The following is a 12241-nucleotide window of genomic DNA, read 5'->3' on the forward strand; positions in this document are numbered from 1 at the left end:
TAGAAAAACCACATAGAACACCAATTTTACCCTTATCTTCCAGTTATTTTATATTTCAAAGAGTAATATTCTTACTAAAAAATGATGTAAAGGGTAAATGAGTATTAACAAACTCCAAGGTTATTTTAGAGTTTTCTTTTGAAAAAAATAAAGATGTCCCATGACTCACATCATTAAAATTAACCAAAATTAATGGTTAAAAAATCAGTAATTTGAGGCAAAGTCTAAGGTTGGATTGGGAATTTAAATGAATACAAAGGAAGAAGAAGTAGTTTATTTTTGGGTAACCAGATAAAGTGGTAGTTAAACTATGGTTTAAGGGGACATCATAGTTTTAATGAATGACAAAACTGATATTATAGAAGTGAGGGAGACAATAGAAATTTTATAGGGAGCTAAATTTGATTTATAATTAAGCTACAACAAGTGTTTTTTTTATTACCAAAAAAAAAAAAACAAGTGTTTTAAATTTTTAATCCAACAGGATTCCAATTAATTATTTTTTTTTTTAAAATCTTAATAGCCTCTTAATATTAAGAGGGCCAATATAAATTTTATAAAGAGCAACATTTGATTAGTGATTAAGCTATAAGCAATGTTTTTTAACCTTACACTTCTAGACCTCAGGGGTTCAAATTAATGACCTTGAAGACAATAGCTATCATCCCCAATGATATGGTGGAAGCACAAGCAAACGAAAAAAAGAGAGAATGATCATCCATTATTTATCAAAATGGTTTCCAATAGATAAAATGTAAGTTGCAACAACTAAACCTCAATTGGGTTAGTTTGAGACCATAGGGAGATTTTGCTTTTAGGTCATTTTTTAACATACTTAAAAGGAATTTTAGAAGATAGACTTTCAAATCTAGATGTATAAAATTGATTTGGATAGCCATCTACTTTGATGTCAGTTAGGTTCTAGTCTCTCTCCGGTCCCCTAGTTTTGGACACTCTAAATAATAGAATTATTATTGTCTTTTGAGGTCTTGATTATTCCTTTTTGTTGCTGAGTCATTGTAATCTTCCCTCCCTCTCTTAGGGGGGCTCGACTTCAATGTTACGCAATGTGTAGCACTGTGCTGCGAATAGTTGAGATTTCAATCTCAACCGTCCATTTTTCAAAAGTAAAAAAAATTACACTTTTCGAAAATGAATGGTCGAGATCTCAATCTCAACCATTTGCTGCAAGTGTTGCGCATTAATTGTGCTTTAATGTGCAACACTCAAGCAATTTCCCCTTAAGATATTTGGTTAATGATCCACTCATTAAAAAAAATGAGAAGAAGAAATAGATGCCTATATTATGACGTATAATGTTGGAGGAGTCATTTTCCACTCAAAAAACTCTTACCTAAAAAAAAAAAAAAAAAAAACCTAACCTAATTTTAAACTTCTTCCTCGAATATTATTTATATGGTTGAATAGGAGTGTATAATTCAAAAATATCTATTACATGGTAGATCATTCAACAAATAAAAATTTTATGTCATTTTTTTATTGGGTTAGCCAAGATTGATTTTTATTTTATCATACATCCATCTGTTAGGTCAAGTAAGATCAAAATTCTCTTGAAAACATATTAAACTCAAGATACCTTGCTTACATATCAAGTTCCAACCTCAAAAATAGCGTTACTTAAACAAGAAAAATTTTTTTTTTCTTCTTAAATCTAGGAGTACAAAGAAATTAGGGATGCAAAAATAATACTAAAAAATAAATAGAACTATCACTTCCCACCAGTAGGATTCCAACTTTAAACTACTTTATTCTTTTTTCTCTAAAGGGTGTTCTTATATATTATATTGAAGGGTTTGGGGGTGGGGGTGTCGGGTGAGCTGGGATTCTCTATGCGGGAAGAACCCCTTATAAGTGTGTGGTTGAAAAAGTGAGAGAAACAGTCTTTTATCTCTATAAGTAGAAAATCCAAATTCAAGATGGGAGACTATTACATACACGACAAAGAAGAGTCGAATTTTAACATCTTCACTAAGAAGTGTTGGTCATTACCAACTGGGCCATCGAATTTGGCTCTCTCCTTGTAAAATTTTTCTCAATGACTATCTAATGAAAAATTTGTAGTAATTGAATTAAAATATTTTATGCAAATGAATCCTATAACTCATTGGACACTTAGTGGAAGAGTTAGAATTAGGTTTTTTTTTAGGGAAGAATAATTTGCTCGCTTGACGCTTTTAAACCAATCAGTAAGGGTGAGATCCACTGAAATTTTAGTATGCGTTTGGTAACGTTTCTGTTCTGAGAAACCAGTTCTTATGCAAAACCGTTTTTTAATGTTTCTGCGCTAAAATGCCGTTCTTTGCTTGAAAATGACGTTTGATAAATCCGTTCTGAAAATATTTTCAAAACACTAATAATAGAATAAGTTGGTGTGTTTTTTTCTTTTTTTGGGTTGAAAGATAAAGTTGGTGTCTGATAAACTTGTTTTAAAACTTTAATTTGAATCAATTTTATTACTTTCGTTTATGTTCTTTGGTAAAAACATATTTTATATGTATTGCAAAAAGCGTTCTTTAGAACACTTTTCTGACCGGTTAATTTTTAAAGAACAGAATAACGAATCGTTTTATCAAACACCTCTAACCCGTTCTTCCGTTCCCAAAGATCAAAAGAACGCCAAAAACGTTTTTTAAGAATGTTATCAAACGCGCCCTTAATCTTTGGTTTTTTTTCTTCTCTTAGTGTATACAAGCGAGGCCATCCTTATTCGTGGTTCAACAGCGTCAACAGAATACATCATTCTGCATTGAAAGGGAGGTGATCTAGACTCTTCTTGAAAGAACCCTTTCAAAGGACTGGATTCAAACTGCCCATCCTTCGATGGTAACATTTATTTAATTCCCACTTTGACCTCTTTCTAATATTTTATACCATTAAATATGATGTAAAATAATCAAAGATTCTAATTGAACCGCTGTGATCACTAACCTGAGATTCCGTACAAGGAACAGATTATCTACCTAGGCCCCACAAAAGCGATGTCATGTCGCACGTATTTCCGTTCTGACGAAGATTTCAAATTTTTTTTTGGGTAAACATGAAAATTTCAAATGAAGAGAAAGAACCAAACAGATAAGCTCAAAGAAGTAAGAAGCATCCGAGGGCATTTACGTCCTTTGATTTTCAAAAAAAAGTTGAAAAAAGATTAAAATCGAAGGAACGACTATCGGTTCAGTCGGTTGCGCTGTAGCGCATGAGACGAGACGGAGTGAGAGAGACCCTTTGCCATCATTTCTTGTGAAGTTTGCGGCAAAAGCAGCTTTCTTCTTCTCTATTTAAACCCTAACTTCTTCTTCTTTTCGATTCCTTTTTCTAATTTCTCTCCTCTTCTCTTTGAAGCAAAAGATTTGCAGAGATAGAGGGAGCGAGAGAAGATTACAAGAAGAAGATCTCTTGGAAGGAAGATTTGTAGAAAATCATGGGACAGAAGTCTCTGATCTATGCTTTCGTTGCTCGAGGAACTGTTGTTCTCGCGGAATTCACTGAATTCTCTGGAAATTTCAATTCGATCGCTTTGCAATGTCTTCAGAAGCTCCCAGCCAGCAATAACAAGTTTACCTACAACTGCGATGGCCATACCTTCAATTATCTTGTCGATGACGGTTACAGTAAGCTCTCCTGATTCCGATCTAGTCTGATTCGCTTTCTTTAGGATTTCTTCAGTTTTAGACTTTCTGGTTATTAAATTTTTGCGAAATGTAGTTGAGGTTTTTTTCTAGTTCTGTGATTATGATGCCCTAGATTAATTTCATATCGTAAGATCTGGTTTTCGTCGGAGGATGTGCTTCAGTGGAACTGGTTAGGGTGGGCGTTGGACCTAAGCAGGTCTGTTGACTAATTCCCTTGAAACGCGCTTTCTGGATATTTATCTTACTAGTTAGTTATGTATTTGCCATTTTAGCGTTTCTTAGCGGATTAATTCATCCCAGAAATGGATGGATAAAGCTTCAGAATCGGAGATCTTATCGTTACCTGGACGGCGGTCAAGATTTAGGCCCGTTTGGTTCTGAACTTCTGCGGTCAAATGGTTCGACTGTTCGTTAATGATTAGAAGGGTCGTCGATCCGGTGACGAGGGTAACCATGAACGTCTTGGTGATGCGGATCCAAGTATTGACAGGACAATCGGAAGCTTAAGTTCGTGAATCAGAGGGACAATATAGTTATCTTTGCCTGTTAATCTCTTCTGTTTCCCATGATTGAGCTTGGTCAACCTTCCGAACTTCTGTCATCCGTCCATGTTGCTAAGTGTCAAATCGTTTCAAAACTTACATGGATTTTTAATGCGTTGAAAGTAAATTTGTAAATATAAATGGAATTTTTGTAAAAGCTTTGTTCTCGTAAACCTTGTTTGTTTCGTTATAGATATTTTCAGTACAGAAAAGTGTGTTGTGTGAGTTTCTTAATTTCCCCCCCCTCTTGTGGCAACCCCAAAAGAAAATCGGAAAATCCTTTTTATAGTGACATTTCGTTATTCCAGCTGTCTATATGAAAACAAATGGAACCTATACCTATGCATGTTTTATGTTCTTACATATCTGAAATTATTTGTCTGACATTATATTTTCCTGTTCCTAAGTTGAAATGGTAGGAAGTTGGGGTTTATTGCTAATATACTTATTTCTGATATAATGCTAGTTTCATTGAATCACTTTGATATTTGTGTATTTCAAGTTTATGACTATTCTGGTGCTGCAGCATATTGTGTAGTTGCAGATGAATCTGTAGGAAGGCAGGTTCCCATTGCCTTTTTGGAGCGAATCAAGGATGACTTTGTTTCCAGATATGGCGGGGGAAAGGCTGCAACTGCGCCTGCTAACAGCCTCAACAAGGAATTTGGGTATTGCTCTGGGCTGTAGATATTTGAAGTGCTGATGGAGTCTTTTTTACTGTTTAGTGGTACTTGATGAATCTTAATGCCTTTCTGCTGCAGCTCAAAGTTGAAGGAACACATGCAGTACTGTGTTGACCATCCTGATGAGATAAGCAAGCTTGCAAAGGTGAAGGCCCAGGTTACTGAAGTCAAAGGTGTTATGATGGAAAATATTGAAAAGGTATGTGTATCTCATGCTATGTGCTTTCTTGTTCATATCTTGGTTAGCTGTCATGATGAGTGAAATTTATGCATAGATGTTACTTTCTTGGTTAAATTGATCATTCTTCGCAACATATATCTGGGGTATAATAATCCCTCATCATTGAGTTTTTCCTGAACTTAAAGAATTTAAGTGCTTTGATTATGCAATGTTCCAATGGGTATGCATCTATAGCAATCCATCTTGAAGGGAGAAGAGAAGCCATTGACATTATTAACCACCCACCTCCATGAAATTATTTTTTGTGTTTTGGTGGTATGAACTTGATACACAGTTTGGTAGGATATGTTTATGAGATTAGATCAAGATCTTTCCTCTTTTATCTGTTGAATAGTATGCACAAAACGGAGCAACATTTTTTGTGTTCTAACTGTTGGGTTTTGTTTTCTGTTCAAGACATCTTATTCGATGCTTGAAGCAATTAAAGGTAGCTGGATTAGCAGTAACATCCCCCCCCCCCCTCTTGAGACATAAGTAAGTGTTCATGCAAGCTGCTGGAGAGACTATATTCAGACTCTTCCAGATCATCATGTGTTTGTTTCCTGTCTGGGTGAATGTAAGAAATACTTGTCATAGCTAGAGATTTTTTTAAGGTTAGTTTTCATAAGGGTTGTGATGCATCTGGATCGCCAAAATTTAAGGATGGATTGATGTAGGAGCTGTTCAATGGTCGCTGCCGGCTGTGTGTGAAAGAGTTTTCTGTGGTCATTTTTCATGAAAGTTCTTCTCTCTTGTGATGTTGGTGTCTGCCTCCCTTACTGTTGGGAGAGGTTAGAGTTAACACAGCCCCCCTCCCTTTTCATGGTTTCCTCTTTTATCCTTTTTTAATCTCTTATGGAACCTTCTCTTTTTCGTCTGTCCTTATTTTATTTTTAAATACAAGTTTACTTTTGAACCCTCTTTTATCCTTCTCTTTTGTTTTCAAAGATCTAGCAGATTACAATGTGCCACTCCTTTTTGAACTTCGACTTATTTACAGAATTGCTATCCTCCATATAGACATTGAACTCTTTACTATTTTACAATGTGCCTCTCCTTTTTGAACTTCGACTTATGTACAGAATTGCTATCCTCCATAGCTAGAGATTTTTTTTAGGTTAGTTTTCATAAGGGTTGTGATGCATCTGGATTGCCAAAATTTAAGGATGGATTGATGTAGGAGCTGTTCAATGGGCCTGCTGGCGGTTGTGTGTGAAACAGTTTTCTGGGGTGATTTTTCATGAAAGTTCTTCTCTCTTGTGATGCTGGTGTCCGCCTCCCTTACTGTTGGGAGAGGTTAGAGTTAACACAGCTCCTCCCTTTTCATGGTTTCCTCTTGTATCCTTATTTTTTTTTATCTCTTATGGAACCTTCTCTTTTTCTTCTTTGTCCTTATTTTATTTTTAAATACAAGTCTACCTTTGAACCCTCTTTTATCCATCTCTCTTGTTTTCGAAGATCTAGCAGATTACAATGTGCCACTCCATTTTGAACTTTGACTTATTTACAGAATTGCTATCCTCCATATAGACATTGCTTTACTATTTTGCAACTTCACCTGGAATTTGATTGTATCCGTGATTGGGTGCCCTTGCATGCAACCAAGAAGGTTTAACCCAACTTAGATTGCTCCATGGAGCCACTCAGCCACCTTTCTTTATATGAAGGCTCTTACTCAAGTAGGAGAGAGAGAAGCCTTCTTGAAAATTTTGTAACATACAATATGGTGTAGTTAGTAGATTGGTAATTTTTCAAAATCATGGATATAGTGTTGCTGTAACCATCTCTTTGACTGCCTTTGTTCAATAGTTATTTGGATATTGGATGAAACCTTATATTGTATGTCTGTCTGATATGATGTGTTAGAGGTGGTGGCCTGCAATTTCAATATCTTATTTCTCTTGGCTATAGGGATCCACTTGACCCTTTAAAAAAATTGGATATGGAGGATATGGCTCCAAAGATGGATTTTGGTAGTGCAGGCTTCAACTGCTGAACAAGTGTTTGAATATTGCCTCTAAGAAATCATATTGAAAAACACAATCTTTCTTTATCTTAGTTATAATTTTGAAAGTAATAAGACCGATTGGCTTAGAGGCCCTTTTTCTTCGTTTTTAAAACTCCCATGGGTTTAAGGCTTCTTTTACTTTGTCCTTTTAACTTCCTTGAGTTGGTGTTTTGCTACAATAGATCATTTTACTCTCCGCACCCTCTCTCTTTCTTTTTGTGGTGGAGTTGTGTCAGATTTTTAGAATGTATCCAACCTTTGACCCGGTTACTTGGTGGCAAGACCTGCACTTTTCATCAGTAAAATGTAGAATAGTGGCAACTCATCTACAACCGTTGCATATGCATCAAATGTTATTTACTCTCTTGGTGCTTCCCATTCTAAAATCCTGTTTTGTTTTTTATACTAGTAGTATTTTAGAGAGATTTTGCAGGTCTGCTTGTGTTTGTGTCTTATTATTCTACATAAAGATAAGATGTGGCAAAGTGTTTCTACAATATTGTAAATCTATTTAGTTTGTTGGGAGTCTTGGGACACCCTTGGTGAGTGTTTCAGTAGTTCCATTTCGCCATGTTCTTATATGGGATGGGATCTGACAAGGACTCTTATTACAATAATTTGCTGTTACTGGCTTGAGAATGTATGTAGGACATGTGGACATTGACATGAGCATTGATGCCTTACATTACATGGAAAAGGAGCACAGGATGTTCAACTCTGAGTTGCTTATATTGCCTAACTAAGAAAATGTGCAATGTTATTTCCTGCAGTACACTTTTTTCCTGTGTGAACTTGTGATTTGGCTTAATCAACTTATGTTCAATATGCATTTTGAACGGTTACGTAACCTTTTGATGCTTGAATCAAGAGTGGATCCTAAAACAGATGCAAGACTAAATGGAAAAGTTTGAGATTTTTTGCTCTTTGGGGGTAGTGAATGCATGCTGGATCATGATAATCTAATATGTTTTGCAACTACAGTGATGGGTGGTATTCAGTTGGTCAATTCAATGGTTCTTTGGTTTTAAGATGAGTGATCTGCTATATGCCTCTTTTGGTAAATTCTGCTGGTTTAGGTATTCAGTTGTCTGTTACTGAGGATGGTAAATTATGAACAAGAAGTGGGAGATGGCTCCCAAGTTTGTATCTTATGCAATTTTTGGGGGGTGTCTCAATTCATGTCATGTCTTAGGTGGAGTACAAAATAAGTCCAATATTTGGGGATTTGCCTGTTGAGAAATATGGGAATGGATTCTGATAAGAATCGTGATCAAACACTGGACTGAATAGATAGAATCCCTGCAATAACTTTTGGTGGCAGCCTGTAATTCTCTATCCCCCCCCTCCCTTCTCTCTCTGTCACACGCCTGCGCTGCAATTGAATTGTATAGATGGAATATGAAGTGAAACACTTGAATTAATTCAGCATTATGAATGAATTGATTAAAACTGAAATACAAAGCATCTGAAACCACTGAATACCCTGTTTAAGTGGCTCTTTATCCTGAGAATCTTCCTCTCCCCTGCAAACTTGGCTCACCCTTTCTTACTTGCTTCTTGCCTACCATCTATCCCCCCCCCTCCTTCTCCTTCTCCTAATACCCTGAAACTAATACCCCAAAACAATTCCTAACAATCCCTTTCACCTCAGCCATACTTTCTGAATATTCCCAAGAACTAGCTGCTCCCCTATTAGTCCCTGCCATGTGTCCTTGTCATTCAATTCTGTCCCTCACATGATTTGGTGGAATGATCTCCTACAACTCACCTGCCCCTAGGATGCCCTAACAGATTTGTAGGAGCTGCAAAGCTGTCCGTGTGTTCCCACTTGGCAGGCTTTTTTAATTGTTCTCATACATCATTGGAGTTCTGCATATGCCACTGTGTGTGGGCAAAATTTTGGAATATTCCAGGGGTGGCTTCATCGATTTGTTTTGTGTCTCCTTAATCAGTTAATGCATTTCATACCCTGGTGATCAAAAGATTGTATCTGTGGTGCTTGAGTAACTATAGAAGACACAAAAAGGGTTTCTTCAGCAAAGAGAAGTTGATACATTGTTCTGTAGAAATTGGTTTGTAAGCTGAAGTTGATGAGCTAGGTCTAAAGTTGAAATTTGATATATGATTGCTGCTTTCTTGGGACACTTGTTGTGGCCATTTAAAAAGGAGAAATTTCTGAAAAGGTGATAATCAGTTGATACACGTTAAACAAGATTGGTTTTTGATGAACACTTGATGGGTGTTTTTGTACTGGAATAAGCAAGCTAATGGGAGTGTAATTTTTTGACTGCTGATTTTGTAATGGTGAAAATATTAGAATGCAGGGGAAATGATAAGTTGGAGAGGCGACTGCTATTCTATATCCTTGGTCTTGTCAGACATGTGGCTAAGATTGTATTGAACTTTGTTGCATTTTAGTCAATTTTTATGGGAGGCTGATAGGGCGATTACGTTGTTGGATGGCTAGACAACTATTTTGACTGGGATTTATTTGGGATTGTCTAGAGTTTATTTGTTGATTCTTTCCATGTATATGAAGTGGGAACATTGCTTGGAGTCTCATACACATTCAGTTAAAAGTGATGAAACCTGAGAGTGCTGTTGATTCTTTGTGTCTGTGTTACTTCCTTGTATATTAACTGGGAACGTTGCATTGACGTTCATAAGCATTCAGTTAAAAGTGACGTTGATTCTTTTGTGTCTGTCACTTCCTTGTATGTTAACTGGGAACCTTGCATTGACGTTCATGCGCATTCAGTTAAAAGTGATGAAACCTGAGAGTTGAGCGTTTCTCTTTTTGTAGAAGCTTGTTGATCAATAAAATACCTGTTGTTTAAGGGACAGCCAGCTTGCTTGTTAAGCTTAATGTCTGCTCTAGTCCCCCTCTATCTGGAAATGGGTTACTTCTAACTTTTACTGGCCTCCTTTTTTGATCTGTTGACCACATTATGAGTTATGACCTAAAATTGTTACCCCCCTCCCTCCAAAAAAAAAAAAAGGAAAAGAAAAGAGGACATTGGTGATTTATCTGGATGTCTAGACTGTTAAACTTCACGAGACTAAATTTTAAAGAAAATACTTTGTTGTGTGTACCCAAAGATATGCTTTGCCAGTGGGTGCTAATCCAAGTTTTGTTGGTTGTTTATATCTAGTATGTTTGTCTTATATGAATATATTTTGCTATTTGAAACAGCGAGAACCCTACCCTATCTTTGCTTAGTATGGACCTTAGTCTCTTGACAGATTAGATGAGCATGGACTGAGGACATTGATTTATCAGTTATAGTGGTCTTTATCTTTTTGGATGGGCTTCATCGAAACCTGTTGAATCTTTCAAGTTTCAACTATCACTCTCTGCTCCATGACATAAGGAGCTTTATTAAGGTCTGGGGTCAGTGCAGTTACCCTTTCAAGATTGATTTTGAACTTTGCTTTTAACCACTAGTGTGAGCTGTGGACATTGGGTATTACTTTGCCATTGCTTTTAAATTTAACAGCTCTGGCAAGTTTGTTATTAAGCTTTGCTCAGGAAGCAATAGATTCAACAATGTCGTGAATTTGTTTTTGGTGGTGTGTTTTTTTTTTTTTTTTTTGGGGGGGGGGGGGGGGGGGGAGGTTCATGCACAACTTGTTCGATGAAGCAGTCACTGAGATTCATTATGCAATGTAGGTTCTTGATCGAGGGGAGAAGATTGAGCTTCTAGTGGATAAGACCGAGAATCTCCATCAACAGGTGAGTTGGCCCCTTCTCTAGTGCTTTAATTCCATGATTATCTTCACTTCCATTTCTAGATACAGTTTGAAATAATTTGTTGAAGACGTACAAATGAATTCAGACTCCTTTCTGTTGGACTACATTTTGATTGTCCTGGGGAAATATAATTGTGACAGGCCCAAGACTTCCGAACAACTGGCACAAAGATCCGGAGGAAGATGTGGCTACAGAACATGAAAATCAAGCTGATTGTCTTGGGTATTATAATTGCCTTGATTCTCATAATTGTTCTGTCTGTATGCCATGGTTTCAACTGCGGGAAGTGAGCTTTCATTGTACTCGGTGACTGATATTTTGGAGGCATGAGTTTGTGGTGTTCCTGGTCCTGGAGCCCTTGCATATGCATATACTGCATAGGGAAGCTACATGAATCATGATTTGTGTATGTAGACAGAAATTAGGTAGTAGGTACAATGGACATATACGGCTTAAAGAAAATATATTTTGTTGAGATAAAACCATACTCCATGTGATGTGAGATATTGTTGCACGATTGTGTTGCTGAAAACGTATTGCTTGTTGGCCTACGTGATTGTTATTGAAGAAATCCTAAAGCTTCTTTGCCATTTAGATTCAATCTGTGTTTCAGCTGTGAACTAAACAGGGCGTGCGGGGCTTCGGGTTGTTAACTTCAGCTTGGCAGAAATGATCGCTTCGTTGAACCAATATTTTGCATTGAGAAAGGTGGAAACAAAAAGATTGTATGATTGCTGCTGCTTTTAGTTTTTTTCTTGTTTTTGCCAATCGGGATTTTTTGTGCACATGGCTGCTCTCTAAGCTGTAAAAAGTAAGCATTCTCGCAGTATAAATACAATTTGAAACAACCTAACAAATAACCACATCTTGGTTATTTTGGCGAGTACTTGAAAGCGTAGACACCCAAAGGGCATGCGAGTACTTCTTATGCAAGGCGGCTGAATTGTATGGATCAGTCATGGTCTTTCATGCTAAGAAGCTAACATATGTTTATTTTTGGGTAATTTTCATCTGGACCCCCTGGGTTTGGTCCATCTTTTATCCGTTTGTTTCTTTGCAGGCCCCTTGTGTCGTAGATTAACAATTACATTTTATTTTTGCATCCCTCTCTTTTTTTTTCGTTTTTTTACCCTCATCTCCTTTTGCGGGTCGTCGGCTTTCCTGGTTTTCCCCTGTTTCGTGCCGCCTGCGTGGTGGTCGCTCGCCGCGGTCGTCCCTTTTTGCCGTTCTCCCTCCTTGCCTTGGCTTGTTCTGTTTCGCCTTCCTCTCTCTTGGTGTCTCTTTTCCGTTGCTCTCTCCTCTTCTCCGCTCCTTGCCGGTTCTCCGTTCCCCTCTTTTTGGGCCTTTTGGCTTTCGGTTTGCCTTTTGGTTTTCTCTCTTCGCTTGG

General features: G+C 37.1%; 1 protein-coding gene across 1 annotated transcript; it reads left to right on the top strand.

The window, feature by feature from the left end:
- Positions 1-3196: 3196 nt before the first annotated feature.
- On the top strand, positions 3197-11446 carry LOC149005914 (vesicle-associated membrane protein 721). The gene is made up of 5 exons (XM_089168059.1): positions 3197-3629; positions 4719-4860; positions 4954-5074; positions 10774-10836; positions 10995-11446. The coding sequence occupies exons 1-5, from the start codon at positions 3440-3442 to the stop codon at positions 11142-11144; spliced, it is 666 nt and encodes a 221-aa protein (XP_089024185.1). The 5' UTR covers positions 3197-3439; the 3' UTR covers positions 11145-11446.
- Positions 11447-12241: the final 795 nt, after the last annotated feature.

This window comes from Hakea prostrata, chromosome 9 (assembly GCF_041222555.1).
Source record: "Hakea prostrata isolate BN-2017 chromosome 9, UWA_Hpros_2, whole genome shotgun sequence".
Taxonomy (NCBI): Eukaryota; Viridiplantae; Streptophyta; class Magnoliopsida; order Proteales; family Proteaceae; genus Hakea; species Hakea prostrata.